General features: G+C 44.7%; 1 protein-coding gene across 1 annotated transcript in view; it reads left to right on the forward strand.

The window, feature by feature from the left end:
- The window catches only part of DYRK1A (dual specificity tyrosine phosphorylation regulated kinase 1A), a 75,200-nt gene that overhangs the window by 38,755 nt on the left and 20,755 nt on the right, over positions 1-15,690 (forward strand). Inside the window, 1 exon segment of the mRNA XM_053934602.1 lies at positions 13,091-13,296. Coding sequence (XP_053790577.1) covers positions 13,091-13,296 — 206 coding nt within the window.

Here is a 15,690-nt window from a genome sequence, read left to right on the forward strand (position 1 = left end):
AAACTTTTTACTGGGGAATGATTTATTGTTTAGTGACTTGGGAACTCGAGTGGAGTTTGTCAGGACTGGCTTCAGATTCCTGCTGTAAAATGCAGGTGTCAGAATATCAGTTATCAAATCATTGACAAAGCAGCAGAAAAATGGTTTAAGGTGGAGTTCACAGCCTGTGAGGATTTTATGGAATAGTTCTGGTGCTTCCAGGCAACTTTGGAGTGAGGATAAAACCTGGAATGTTATTATTTTATGAACTGTGATATGGATTAATAAGGACAGTGTGCATAAGAGTTTTAAAGTATTCTGGTTTTTAGGAACTCTGTCAGAATTTGTGTTATTAATACAAAGTATTCTGGTTTTTAGGAACTCTGTCAGAATTTGTGTTATTAATACAGAGTATCAAAGCAGTGCAATGTCTTCAAATGCAACGGAACTGCTCTGTAGCTAAAATTTAAGTGCTATAAATTTCCCTTGGAGTGACATGAATTACTTGAAAATCATCCATGAAATCAGCCAGCGAGGGAATTCCCTGGAATCATCACACCAGCAGCTTCCCCATAATCGAGGTGGAATTTATAATGGTGGATTTTTTTTTGTAGTTCACTTTTTCACTTGAAAAGCCTCTGCGTGTGTGTGTGTTGGTCCTTATTAAAGGTGTGTGATAGGTTAACAGCAATCTCAAATCCAATCCCAAAAATCCCAAACTGTAAGGGCAGTTTGGGATTAGTAAAGGAAAAAAGACTTTTAATATCAATAGGGCTGTGCAAATCCTGCAAGTGGAAGGAGGGGACAGCCCAAATTCTGAAAATACACACTTGCCCATGTGCCAAGTTATTTTATTTTTACAGTTGGTTTTATTTTAAAATTGTCATCGCTGCGTTAGATGAAATCCACCTTTATTTATGGTAGACACCAGAGCTGGGTGGATGTCACCCAGTGAAATAGTTTGAAAATACATGGGATTATTTAACCGAGTTCAAAAGATTCTGCATCAATTCCTAACCCTGCCTGTATTCAAACTACAAAAGTACTTTGAGATCCTCCCCCTCTCTCCTGAAAGCTGTTCTCTTTGGTCAGGTATTGAATAATTTATATCATGTGAGACTCTTGCACATGATGTATTCATCCCTTGTTTAGCGCTTACATTCATGGTTTGGCATGCTGGCTGTACATTGATATGGGAGATGCTTCCCATTTTTTCTCTACCAACTGTTTAAATATATCTTGTGCCTCAGTAACTACAAATGGGAAATAGAATAATTCAAGTAATTTCCCTTGATAGGTTTGATGTGTAGGAAAAGATTTCTTTAATTTTTTTTTTTTTAATACATATCTGTTTGTACAAAAGGAGAGCTTTAAAAACGATGCCGATATTTATGCTAACTTTATGTTCAGCTGGAAATGCCTGAGCCATCAGGCCAGGTATTGATTTGGGATAAAACATTGGGTGTTTTTCACCTCTCGTGCGGTTTGACGTGCTGCCATGTAGCAGGTAATTTATTCCATCTCTAATTAGTTTTGCGCTGCAAACTGCAAATTGTGAGTAATGTTCTTTGGAGGTGGGGGAAGGAGGAGGCGCTGCACCAACACGGGGAACTCTCGGTTAAGTGCTGAGAAAAGTATTTCCCTGAAAGGCCAGCGGAGCAGCCCAGCACAAGGATTAGTGCTGCAAAGTCCCGGCCCAGCCCGGATTGCTCGGAAAATCTTGTAAGCCCCTGGTCAGGTAACGCTGCTGCTGCTGCTGCAGGGGCTGCGAGATGAGCACGGAATGAATGCAATAAATGGGTTCCAAAAGCTGCCACCAGATAAAGAATGGGCGGCACTGATTTTTGGGGTGTGTAGTGCACACACACTGAGGGAGCTGCTGGTGTTCCAGGGCATGGAGGGAGATAGTTCAGTAGTTTGCTAAAATGTCCAAAATGAAGTTGTTGAATGAGGGAGAGATTTCAGGAGCTTCACTGAGGAACTTGCTGGTGTTTTAGGGCATGGAAGGAGATATTTCAGTAGTTTCACTGCTACTAAAATGTCCAAAATGAAGTTGTTGAATGAAAGAGAGATTTCAGGAACTTCACTGAGGGAGTTGCCGGTGTTCCAAGGCATGGAGAGAGATATTGCAGTAGTTTCACTGCTGCTAAAATGTCCAAAATGAAGTTGTTGAATGAGAGGGAGATTTCAGGAGCTTCACTGTGAGGGAGTTGCTGGTGTTTAGGGCATACAGGGAGAGATTTCAGGAGCTTCACTGAGAGAGTTGCTGGTGTTTAGGGCATGGAAGGAGATAGTTCAGTAGTTTCACTGCTGCTAAAATGTCCAAAATGAAGTTGTTAAATGAGGGCGAGATTTCAGGAGCTTCACTGAGAGAGTTGCTGGTGTTTTAGGGCATACAGGGAGAGATTTCAGTAGTTTCACTCCTGCTAAAATGTCTAAAATGAAGTTGTTGAATGAGGGAGAGATTTCAGGAGCTTCACTGAGGGAGCTGCTGGTGTTCCAAGGCATGGAGGGAGATACTGCAGTAGTTTCACTGCTGCTAAGATGTCCAAAATGAAGCTGTTGAATGAGGGGAGCCGGTAAAACTTTGAAGTTCTGTTGGAACTGACATTTCGGGCGCTTGGTAAAATCAGGTTCCCCGCTGCAGCTCCGCAAAGCTGGGCCGTGCCAGGGACCCCTAAAAGCAGGGATCGCTCTGCCCGTGCCCCCTCCTTCCCCGTGCCCAGGTACAGGTGCTGTCCCCGCCGTGCCAGCGCGGCCAGGCCACCCCGGCGGCTCGGGGGGCTCCGTGCCCTGTCCCCTGGCCGGTGGCACCTTGTCCCCTGGCCGGTGGCACCTTGGCGGAGCCCCGGAGAACAGGAAGCACCCCCCACCCCCCTCGGCAGGTGAGTGACTCGCAGCGGCGCTGGCACATCGCTGCCGGGCTCGGCAAAGTGCAGTAAAACATGCCCGGCACCGCTGCGGCCGCCACGGCGTAGAGAGAGAGAAGAGAGAGAGAGAGAGAGGGGGGACAGTGCTGCTGCTGCTGCAGGGACAGCCGGGGGCTTCCAGAGTAAGTCTGTCTGTCTGTCACCCTTTGCATTTCCAGCCGCCGGTTTTCCACATCCGCATCCCCCCTGCGCGTGGGAAGGGGATCTCCCCAGCAGCCCTGCGAGCGGTGCTGGTCAGTGATGGATTCACACCGTCACAGGCACAGAGACACCAATATGCTGTCAGATAATAATTTTTTTTTTTCCTTTAAAAGAAAAAAAAAATCTGCTTATTTCTCGTAGGATGCTTCAGCATCGCTCATGTTCAGTCGTTAGCGGCGGTGGAAGGAGCTGAAATTTCATTTGCTTAAAATCTGTCGCGGGGTTGGGGGGAGAATTTTAGTAATAATAATAATAATAATAATAATAATAATAATAATAATAATAATAAAGGATGTTGTGTCTTTAGGGTTAAACCCAAACCAGTGAAACATAAATTCAGATCTTTGAGAAAAAGGGAAGGAAAAAGGGAAGGACATGAGTAGCCTGACACAGTAATTTTAGGAGGTGACCTGCCTAAGGAAGGCAGCGACAGGGAACTTTAGAGCTTTTTAAAGCCCCGGCAAGAATTCCAGCCGGGCTCGCTCCCACCCGCCAGCGTTGGGGGAAATCTTTCGCATCCCAGCCCTGGAGAAGGCGTCCCGCAGCCGGGCAAGGCGAAATCCTAACGCGGGCGCGCTTATCCGTAAATCCCGTGTATCATGGCTGCGCCGCCCTGCCCTTGCTGTGGGGGTGAAATGTAGAACATGAGCCTGATCCTCGGGAGATGGAGCTAATTTCGCCCTAAACTGGAAAGTGTTAACAGCGCCCGGCGAATGTGACAAAGCTCAATCGCGCTCCTTGTTTATGGAGCCCGCGCCCATTGGCCGCCGCGCGCCAGCTCTGCCCTGGCAACTGCGCGCCCGCATTTGCATAGCGCGCCGCTATTGGTCCGCGCCGCGGCGCTGCGGGCCAATGGCGCGGCGCGGCCCGGGGTGGGCTATGCTAATGAGGCGCTGTTGCTGGGGCGCGCTGCGGCAGCCGGGGATGCGCTGAGGGGAGCGCCGGGCTCGGCTTCCCCCTCACGCGCGCGCCTGCGCGGTGCGCGCCGCCCTCACACCGGGCTGCGGCGGGCCCCGAGCCGCCCGCCGCTCCGTCTAATTGCTGCTGCCCCTCCGTTTTTAAATTTATTTTTTTTAAAATAAAACGCCTTAAAGTAGCCAGCTTCCCGCAGAAAGCGGAACGCTGATACACTCGCCTCGCCCCCTTCTCGCTGTCCGAGGTTAGGATCTGAATCTGATTATTCTTCAGAATAATCTATTTCTGGAACGCACACGCTCACCTTTCAAAAATGGGGTGTTCACATCTCAGCCGACCAAAAAAAACCCAAAAAAACCAAAAAAAAAAAAAAAAACAAAAAAAAAAACTCCACACCAAAGACCAAGCCTTTCCTCAGCTCTAAGTTGAGTCCTGGATTTTTATTCTGTCCTATATATCATTCCTGTCTAAGAATATTGGGGAATCTGAGCTTAAAATATATTCTGCTGCTTAAATCTGCATCTGTATCTGTCCTTTCTTCCTTTCCCTGCTTTCCCAAGCAGCTTTTTCTCCTGTTCAGTCATGGATCACTTTACTCCTTCACTCCTGTTCCCCACTCCCTCCCTCCGCCTTCCTCAGTGTCCAGTTCCTGTATTTTCTTCCATAACTGCTCACATTCTCTCCTTCCAACTCACTAAAACTGGCTGTGAGGGTAACACATTGTTTAACTGAGTCAATCCAGCTACATTCCCTGCTATTTTTTCCTTTTTTTCCTCTTCCCTTTCTCATTAGTATCAGTATGTGTCTGTGGTTTGATACCACCTGGCATTTGCTAGTAATGGTGGGAATTCCTGTCACCAGAGCAGATTTTTAGTTAAGTCTGATTTTTACTGTGGTGGAATTTTAATTTTTAGGCTGTTTTCTAAACCCTTCAGAAAACTTCAGGTTCAACAGAGGGGAATTTAGTTTCTCTTGGATAAAGCCAATATTTTCATAGAGAAACTTAGTGATTTCTAGAACCAAAAACTTAGATTTAATAAAAATTGTGTGTACTTGGGAGTTTGCTTGAAGCCTTCTGAAGAGTAAGTTTAGAGGTTCTTTTACAGCATGTTTAAGGAATAAAATAATGTCCATTTAAACTTCTTGTCACTAAATTTCTGCTGTATTAGGAGATTACCACGGTTTATAAAAGATTTTTTTCCTTATTAACTGAATTTGACAGAATTTTTTTGTTTGTATTTGTGGTTTTCACTCGGAACTGAGGGGCAGGTGTGGGTCTTTCAGCAGGATTAAAGATGCAGAGGTAGTTGGTGTTAAGTAATTACTGGAAACCTGTGTTTGGAATAATATTCACACTTCAGTCTTTATTTCTGCTTTAAGAGCTGTTATGTTTGTTCAGTCAAAGGTTGGACTTGATGATCTTGGAGGTATTTTCCAACATTATTGTTTCTGTGAGTCTTTGAACTTTCACCATGATCATAAAGTTTATCTCCATTTCCTCTCTCCTTTATATTCCCTCCATTTAATGGCAGGCTTTTCATTCAATTAGAAAAATGATAAACCTTAGAATAATTGCATCAAATCTTAAATTGCACATGAATTTGTAGGGGGAGACAAAAAACCTCAGAAACTCAGCCTGGGCACATTTTCACCAGCATCAGTGACCTCTGGAAAACGAGGATTTGGGTAATTTTTATTTGTCAGTTTTGAAATAAAAGTTAGGTCTCTTCTTGAAATACAGGTCATTAAAGATTCAGTAATAAAGTATTGACTGCTGAGATATTGTTTCACTCACTCATTTGTCATTAAATAAATAAATACACTCTGGGGTGAATCAGCAGCCAAAGTCCTTGAGTTTGACCAGTGCTCCTGAGGAGCTGGACAGAGTTCCAGTGTGGCAGGAAAACTTGGGAAGAGCTTGAAGTGTGTTAGAAAAGGGGAAAAGCTTCACTAAGAGCTCTGTTGGTGTGTGTCCAGTCGTTTCCTCTCTAAATCCTGGGATATCCTCTCTCGGAGGATCACACCAGGGCAGTGCATCAAAAAGGAGCTTTTTTAACCTAACCTGTACAGCTGCTCCTCTGTGGAGCTCTGTGAAACTGAGATTTACCTGCTAGGATGTGTCCCCTTGTCTTTGCAAAGTCCTGAATGTGCAGAAATTTAAATTATGAAGCCCTTTTGTGTTCATCCCATGTCTGGCCGTTTTTGTGCAGAACAGGAGAAAATCCAGAATTCTACAGAAGGAAATGATTGTTTGTGAATTCCGAGGATGCAAAAACAATGACCGCTCTATAGAATATATAAGCAGCCAGGAATAATTTTATTTGGAGCACAGTCTGAAGAGTGGCAAGGGATATTATGTTAAACACAATGAAAATAAAAAGATCTATTGTATGGCCACCTATTCAGCGAGCACTGCTTCCATTCTGCCCCCTAAAACAAACAGGGCATTCATGGAGCTAAACAGAATCATAACTTATTGACATGGAGGCACAGAATTAAAGCTGGGGAAGGATTCTGGGCTTTCCTAATTTCTGGGCACAGTTCTCTTCATTTGAGTGGGTTTTCAGTCCATTCAGTCCTTTGTGGGCCTGTCCCTGTTTCCTTGTGGAATTCCAGGTGGTTTTTAGCTGTGCTTTCAAGCAGGTGCTTCTCCAGGGCAGAAATGGAGAAGCAGAGGTCTCAGAGAGCTTAATTTGGACTTTGAAAGTTCAGAGTGCCTGTGTTTCCTGTAGGTCTTAGCTGAGAATTTTGGCAATCTTGGGCTTCATTTATTTAAAAAAAGTGGTTTCACTTTCACAACATTTTCTCAGTTCTGAGATTCTCCGGAGTGTACTCAAAGTCATATTTATAAGTTAATGAAACACAGATTTATATACTGTGTTGCCAGTGGATGAAATGAGTTTTGGAAACTTCTTTCTCTTGTAGTGGGAGAATTACAATGAGCAGCACCGTTCAGTCCTTCTGGTACCAGATTTTTGAAGTGGCTTTTTTTTTTTTTTTTGAAGATATTTCCCACAGTGTTTCCCTGTGACAGGTCTGAGCTCCAGTTTTTCTCCAGGAAAGGGAACTGGTGTCCTCTGATTGCACAAAAGCCACAGACCACAAGTCCTGCCCAAAGTCCACCTCCTTGTGCAGCTCATCCAGGCAAGGAGCTGGCCAAGACAGGCTCAGCAGTGGCACGACAGTTCATGAACCTCTCCTGGCCTGCTTTTCCTCCAGGCTGGGAAAAGATGGCACCCAGGAGTTTGATGTCACCTCCTGAGCACTTCCCTGCAGCTCTGGCCAGCAGGAGGAACCCGTGGGTGTGTTGGCCCGTGAATGGGGTTGGAGAGCGGGGTTGTTTCTAAGTTTAGGGTTCCATTCTGCTGGGAGGGAAAGCAGTGTTTGGCATTTCTGTACAGGGAAGTTGCCTGAATAGTTATTGTAGGATAACTTCTGAAGCAGCCATTCTTAATAATTCCCCCACAATAATAAAGTTCCTCCAGAGGAGGAACTCTGTGGGATATTTATAACGGGATTGTTCTCCGGTAGCTGCCGCAGGTAATTTCCCTTTGTTCCCTGAGTTCTCTCAGCTTTTCCCTGGGTTTTCTCAGCTTTTCCCACTCCAGACCAAGCAGAGTGAGGTCCCTGGACCCCCACGTCCTCAGGCAGTCACTCCAAACCCGTGTGTGGGGACAATGGGCAGAGCAGGGCTGCAGGAGTTCACGCAGAGTTCAGGTTGGCGTTTGCTCATTGCCTGAAGGATGATTGTTCTAAACTCTGCAGCCCCCCAGGGCTGACGTTTGTGATGCTCAGGCAGAACTCTGGTAGGTCTAACTCGTCTTCAGCGTGGGTTTATTTGAACAGAGAGTTCTCAGATACAAGTGCTTGTTGCTGATTGCTCCCTGGCTGTTTCAGGATGTGCTGATACACCTCAGAGGTGGTTGGGTATTAGAGCAGTGCAGGGATCTGGCTCCCTTTTCCAGACACTCTTCAATAGCTGAGCTGTCATAGTGCTCATGGGTGCTGAGAGCTTTTCCAAGCAGAGATTTTGAAAAATAAAGTTGACCAGAACTCTGCAAAACAACGAATCTTCTGTGAAGGAAGAGGGTTGTACAATTCCTCAGCTAACACACTTAGAGTGGACACTGGGCTGCTTTCACATAACTAATTTAAAGACAGAAAAAAGCAACAAGAATTGCTTGCCTTCACCTGTGGTGGTTTAGCAGGGGTTGGAAATAAAAAGATTTAAAGTGTGAACCTGTCCTGCACAGTAAGAACCGTGCTTGTTCTGTGGTGTGGCCCCAAAAGCTCCTGAACTCTGAGTGTGGGAAGCAGAACACCCTTCGTGGTGAACGAGACACTTCACACTTTTATTCTCTGTTTTCTGGCAGGTTCTCACTCAGCATAGCCCCGAGAGGGAGTAGAGGGAATATCTGCACATGGCTCAACAGCCCAAACATGGAAAGGGAGGGTGGGATAGGAGGGAGAGACTGAAGCTCACAACATTTTGGGTCAAAGCAATGATCTTAGGAGGGAAAATGTTGAAGAAAAGGAAGAAAAGTTCTAGCAAGGCAAAGAGAGTGGCAGATGAATTGTGCAGAGGAAGTTTCACACTTCAGCCTGAGATCATGGATCATGTTAATTCCACCCCCTGCCATGGGCAGGAAACCTCCCACTATCCCAGGTTGCTCCAAACCCTGTCCAACGTGGCCTTGGATGCTTCCAAACTTGGGGAATTCCTGCATTTAAACTTTTAGAAGTGTGAAATAAATGCTGATGGGACTTTCACTGCTTTTACCTGCTTCATCTTGCACAACCATCAGCAGGCAGGGAAGTGTTTAAGGCTGTTAAAAAGGTTCTGTTATCAGCAAGATAACTCTTTATCATGTCATGGAACCAAGATCTGCTGCTGCACTTGGGAGATGCTTTTGACAGTCCTGAAGGCAGATTTCCATCACTCACAGGGTGCAAACTGTCACCTTTTTGGGGGGCTAATTTTTAATTGTGAGATGAGAAGTAGGAAGACGTATTAAGGAAATGTCACTTTTTTAATGCTCTAGTGGTTTTTGTCTGACTTTGCCTCTTTTTTTAAATTTCACTATGAATACACCTCAATAGAACACTAAGGTTTGACAGAGGGACAAAGAGAGTCACAAAGATACTTTGAGAAGCAAAGTAGATCTTTAATGAGCTGGGTGACAGGAATGCAAAGAAACCTTGGAATTCCTGTTGGGATTTTCAGGTGCAGTCCCACCCAAGAGAGGAGCTACTCTAACAACTCCTGATCCAGAGAGAAATCTCACTTTGTGCTGACTTTTGTGACCCACAAATATGGAAACCTTGAGGCTGGAGGAGACCTTTGGAGGTTGCCCAGTCCTGTGGCCAGTTGGGCTTTGGCTACAATCCACTGATTGTTTTCTGCATTGATGATCCACTCTTGGGATCACTCAGTCACCTGCAGCTCTCCCCCATCAGTCAGTGAATGTTTGTGCCTCGCTGGAGCTGAAAGGAAAGGCCAGGGATGTGTTTTACCACCAAAAATACTTTTTTTGGGAGGAAGTTTAGCTGAGTTAAATGAGTTACGTGGACTGATGTCAAAATGGGAATAAGAGGATCTCAAATGGATGAGGTAGGAAATTGAATCTGCATTGAGTTCTTAAAAATCTATGCAAAAATTTACACAAGCATTTCCAATACTACACCAGTTGTAGTTCATTCACAGACTCCTCAGTAATCACAGTCTCAAATATTTGTTACGTCTGCAGTTAATAATTTCTTTGTTGCTTGGAAAAATCATAAAATCACAGAATGGTTTGGGTTGAAAGGGACCTTAAAAATCATCCAGTTCCACCCCCTGCCATGGGCAGGGATAACTTCCACTATCCCACCTGGCCTTGGACACTTCCAGGGATGGAGAGGCCTAAAACATCCATTTAAAAAAAAATCCATTTAAAACACAGCTATTTTGAATGACAGAAGTATTTTCCATCCTCACCAAATAAATAAATATATTCTTGAACTTCTTCCACTGTGTTGAGATGATGCTTTAAGAAATGAACCTTCTCCTTTCTGAGGGAATCCATTTTTGCAGTGTGTCTATTTTCAGAGAGTTCTGTGTGACTCTTTTGAGTGCAAATACAAATCAAGGTGGGTATTTTTATGCCTCCCCTGAACTAACATTAGGTAAGACCTATTTGTAAGACAATTCTACCCACTCCAAATCCATAATCTTTTCCCTTAATGTACTTCATGCTTAGAGATCCTGGCAGATGTTTTGGGGTTTTTTGCTTCATTTTCTTCCCAAGGTGCTTTACAAGGTGTGATCACTTGAACTCGTAGTGGTTAAAAAGGAAAACTGATGATTGACTACACCTTGTTCACAGATATTTCTGTCCTGTGGAACTTCTGGATGTGCTGTGGGATCAAGTGCCCGTGGATTTTCGTCCTGCCCTGGTGGTCAGCAGATCTCTGATTTTTTTGGGTGTCTGGAGCTCTCCAGATGAGCCAAAAAACCAATCTCAGAGCCACCAGAGGCTGTGTGAGCCTCAATTAATGGCTGTGCACAAATGTCCCTATTTCTGGAGCCACTCCTCGACCTAAAACTAAAGGAGGTCGAGATTTCTATTCTAACCAGTCCTTCTTTCCCCTCCTTTCCTCCTGCTGTGTCACAGAGTGTCTCTCGGCGTGTTCCCTTGGGATTAGCTGTGCTGGGATAGGATTGCAGGGGTCAGGAGCAGAGCCTGGGATGTGGCAAGGGCAGGGGCTCCATCAGGGCTGAGCGTGGCTTGTCTGTGCTGGTGGCCAGGGCTGTGAGCCCCGGGGCCTTCCTGGCAGGCACAGGGACCAGCTGGGAGGGGGGAATTCCATGGTCCCTGATCCTTGTGCTTACAGCTCCCACATTCTGAGCCAGTGGTTGCTGAGGTGGGTGAGGTCGGTCCCATTCCAGGGGTGACTCAAATCCTTTTCCATTTGGGATGGGAACACAGGGATGAGGTGGCCAATTCCCATCCATCTCCTTGACATCCTTCACGTCACCGGGCTGCTCAGGCTCTGATCTTGTCCTTTTGTCTGAGGTTTGCTGTGGAACCGTTTGTGTTCCTGGGCTGAGAAGGTTCTTGTTGGACACAGTTTGGATTCGTGGTGTCACATTTGGTGTGGGGCTGTCCTCCAAGCCAACAGGGACCTTTTTATTAGTCATAAACAGCAAATCTCAAAAAAAAAAAAAAAAAAATAATAAACTAAAAAATCAAAATTACAGATTTGGGTACAGGTGGACTTGGGAGGAAAAGGTCTACAAGCATGAAAAGTTTCCAGCTGAACCAAAACATCACAACTGTTGTGTTGTGGGATAATTAAACTTTGAACACTATTCTGCTTTTCATTTTTACTTTATTTTAAATGTGTGTAGTGCGTTATTCAGTTTATCCTCAGACTTGTTGTGATTTTTGGAATGTCAGAAGATCCTATGAAGTCAGACTGTAAATGGGAACCCCCGTGGTGCCAGGATTTTTGGGTTTATATTTGAGCTTTCTGCTTTTTCAGGAATGCATGGGAGGGCAGAATTTTTTGAAATAAAATTTGTTTTTATTACGTTATGTAATTGGCCAGGTATCTCTCTCCTGGAAACCTATGGCCTGAGGTAAGAAAATACAAGATTTAAACCTTTGAAAGTAACTGGCTCTACACTTCAGAATTAGTGGTATTTTTGACTCTCTGATTTAAATATTGTTTTGACTTTTACTTCAGTCACTGTGATGTTGCTAAGTGAGATTATGATTTTTTTCAGGTTAAGCAGAACCTCAGAAATTAAAAGAGCAAAAAGTAGAGATACTGGATGATGTCTTACATATGTTCAGCCATTCTTACAGGAGTGTTCAGTGAATCTTGAAAAGGAAATGTTCACTAAATCCACCAAGTTGTAGAGATGGAAGATTAACTCTGATTCTCAGTTTTTAATGGACATTTTGTAGAAGAGTTAAAAGTAATTTTCTGTGCAATGCTAGCTTAAAATGGTTAATATTTTAATATAATCAATGTAAAATGGTGTTTGACTTCATCCATGCAATTCTTCTGTTGCCCTGATAGGTGTTGAGTCAATGGTGCAGTATCAATTTTAATATTTTAGTTTTCTTTTGACAGAGTTATTTTTTAAGAAAGCCAAATTTTGGCTGTACTCATCTACTGTTTTCTAGTGCTTGTATTTTCTTGCAAGGTTTGGACTGTAAAGGAAGTGGGGATTTCCCTTTGCTGGTCAGGTGCTTGGCTGTTTAACACCTTCCTTCTAAATTTAATCTTTAGTGATAATTTTGCTTTCAGATTGCAGCTGCTCTTTGTTTGCTGTGCTTTGTAGGGAGGCATAAACACAGAGGAATCGGGGATTCAGAGAATCACCAGGGCTGGAAGAGCCCGTTGGGATCATCCCAGTCCCACCATCATCACCCCTAAACCTTATCCCCAAACAAAGATGAGCTGCTGAGGCTGGACACTGGATTTTCCTTTGGTACAGTCAGTCCAGAAAGCTGCTGGGAGCAGCCCTGAAAGGCAGAACTTGTGTGTTTTTCTGGCTTTTGTGGAATCCATACGTGGAATTTGTGTGTTTGGAATAACCCCTGTCAAACTCTGACTGAGTTATGGCACCCAGGTGGAGATGTGAGAAAAGGGATGCTCAGGATTAGAGTCGCAGCATGCTTTGGCTTGGAAGGGACCTTTAAAGATGGAGTTCTGATGGTCAGGGACACTTCCACCAGACCAGCTTGCTCCAGCCTGGCCTTGGGCACTGCCAGGGATCCAGGGGCAGCCACAGCTGCTCTGGGCACCTGTGCCAGGGCCTGCCCACCCTGCCAGGGAACAGCTCCTGATTCCCAATATCCCATCCAACCCTGCCCTCTCTCAGCCTAAAGCCATTCCCCCTGTCCTTGTGAGAAGTCCCTTCCTGTCCAGCCCTGCAGATAACCTTTCCCTGAGGATGATGCTGGGATCACTCCCTGTGGGATCTCCCGTGACAACCCCTGGGTGCCGATGAGCTCCGGTAGCCTGAACACAGAGCAAGATTTACAACCTTAACCCTCACCTTGTGTTTGCAGGAGGAGAGACTTCAGCATGCAAACCTTCATCTGTTCGGCTTGCACCATCGTTTTCATTCCATGCTGCTGGCCTTCAGATGGCTGGACAGATGTCCCATTCGCATCAGCAGTACAGTGACCGGCGGCAGCAGAGCATCAGCGACCAGCAGGTCTCGGCCTTATCCTACGCGGAGCAGCTGGAGCAGCCACTGCCACTGACAAACCAGGTACGGGGCACGGCTCCTCCTGCAGCTGCACCTCTTGAAGGTGGACTTGTGGAGTAACCTGGGTTGGAAGGGACCTTTAGAGGTCAAGTTCCAACCTGGGACAGCTCCCACTGTGCCAGGCTGCTCCAGCCCCAGTGTCCAACCTGGCCTTGGGCACTGCCAGGGATCCAGGGGCAGCCCCAGCTGCTCTGGGAATTCCATCCCAGCCTCTCCCCACCCTGCCAGAACAATTCCCAATTCCCAATCTCCCATCCAGCCCTGCCCTCCTTCAGTTTAAGGTCATCCACCCCAACCCCTGTGAAACGTCCCTCTCTATCCCTCTATTATACAACCATAAATTACAGGATCAGGGCATTTATTCTTGTAGGGTTTTTTTTTTTAACTAATTAACTTCTAACTCTGTAGGATGGAATGAATATACAACAGTATATTTAAAATATTTCTATTTTATATAGTTTTATATTTTATATATTTTTATATTATATATATATGTATATACATGTATATATGTATACTATAACTTAAAAAAAAAGTTGTTTCTAAACTTCTGGAACATATTTATTATGATTATTCTACTTGTAACATTTTTTTAAGTAAGGGGAGAGAAAGATTGGCCAAGTGGAGAACTCTATAAAGCTCTTTTTTTTAAAAAAAAAAAACTGTTTTTTTTAAATTTTTGTGCTGTTTGTTAGCAGCTGATTGCTTTATTACTTACCCTAATGGACAGTTTTGCAATGCAGAGTCACTGGTTGGTGTATTTGGAATACAGATGTTTGCACAAAATACATTTCATTTGAGTAGGTAGGACTGCTGGAAGAGCTCCCCAGCTCGGAGTGGCAGGAGCCACAAGAGCTGCTGTGGTTCTGGATAAGTGGGAGTTCTGTTGGTTTTTAAAACTTTCCTGGCCCAGTTGTGGAAAGATAAGGGCAGATGGGTTCCAACAAAGCCTGTAGGTCAGAAATTGAAAATTTGGTGCAGACTGATGAGGAGTGTTTCACTAAAGTGTGTTTTCTGCTCAGGATGTTTTAGGTAGAAAAGCCTCCAGAACCATCAAGAGATGCTCTGGTGCTGTGGGAAGATGCTTCTGCAGGAGGAGGAAAGGATTAGAAAGGATGAGAATGGCCAGGATTTGGAGATCTCCAGTGAATGGAGCTGGCCAAGGATGGGTTTCCTTCCCTGAGGGCCAAACAGGAGGAAGAGGAAATCTCCTGTATAATAATATTTAGCTTGGGGATTTACAGAGGCATTTTGTGTGAGTTTTTTTGGGTTAGAGGTCTCCCAAAGCTTCTACAATGAGGCTGGTCAGTCAAGAAAAGTTGCACCTGAATCCTTTCAAGGCACTTTGGGAACAAACTTAAGGAATTTTTTTTTTTTTTTTGAGGAAATTTTGGAGGAATTTTGGAGGAAATAATCAGCTGCCACCTTGACCACGGCAATCAAGCTGTCTTTGCACCACCAACACAATTTTATAGAATCAATGTTTTTGGCTTTGATGGTGGCCAACTTCCTGAAGTGTCCTGACTTTACCTTCCCTGCCTCTTTCCTCCCTCAAGTTCTTGTGCTTCTCCATCACCCAGTCCCACCAAGAGTTCTCCTCACCAGGTTCCTGCTTGGAGTGGAAGTTCTGTGTGAGCCTCTGTGGGGACTCTCAAAGACTTTTTTGCCTTTGCACTGCACTTCTGATTTTATCTGCACAGCCAGATCCAGCTGAGATCTTCCTGCTGGTGGCTCAGATCACCTGCTCTGGACCTGGTCTCTCTGCAGAATAAATTCCTTGTTCTTTCTTTTGGGTTGCCCTTTACAGCTCTGGTTCATCTTAATTAAAAAATAACTTTTTTTCTTCTTACAAAAACCTTGACCTCTGTGGTTGAAGGCTTTGTGCTTTTCTCTCCAGATGTGATCTGCAAACATCTGGGGTTTGTGTCCCATTGATCCCTGCATGTTACAGATTCTTTCTTTATGACATTCCTACAAGGAATCCTTTTTTATTCAAGGTATTGCCATGAATATGCTGCCACTTCTCTCTGGCCTTGATGAAAGTTTTTTATCAAAAAACTTGATAAAGTTCTGTCCTGTAAATGTCAATTCTGGAAAGGAACCTTGCAGAGAACATTGTTGGAACCATCTTTAAGTGGTTGTTTCAATCCTCTGGTGGAATCCCACCACTTCTTCTCTCTGTCATCTCCTTGTAGAGCTTCTAACACAGAGCAGCATTTTATAATAGCAAGCTCTCTTTGGTCACAGAAGGTGACTTCTGCCTTTGCCAGTTCATACCACAGAATTCCAGGATCATTTAGGCTGGAAAAAAATCTCCCAAGATGAGTCCCAGCTGTGCCCTATGCCCACCTTGTCCCCAGCCCAGAGCTCTGAGTGCCACCTCCAGGGGACACCTGC

Source organism: Vidua chalybeata, chromosome 2 (genome assembly GCF_026979565.1).
Source record: "Vidua chalybeata isolate OUT-0048 chromosome 2, bVidCha1 merged haplotype, whole genome shotgun sequence".
NCBI classification, from domain to species: domain Eukaryota; kingdom Metazoa; phylum Chordata; class Aves; order Passeriformes; family Viduidae; genus Vidua; species Vidua chalybeata.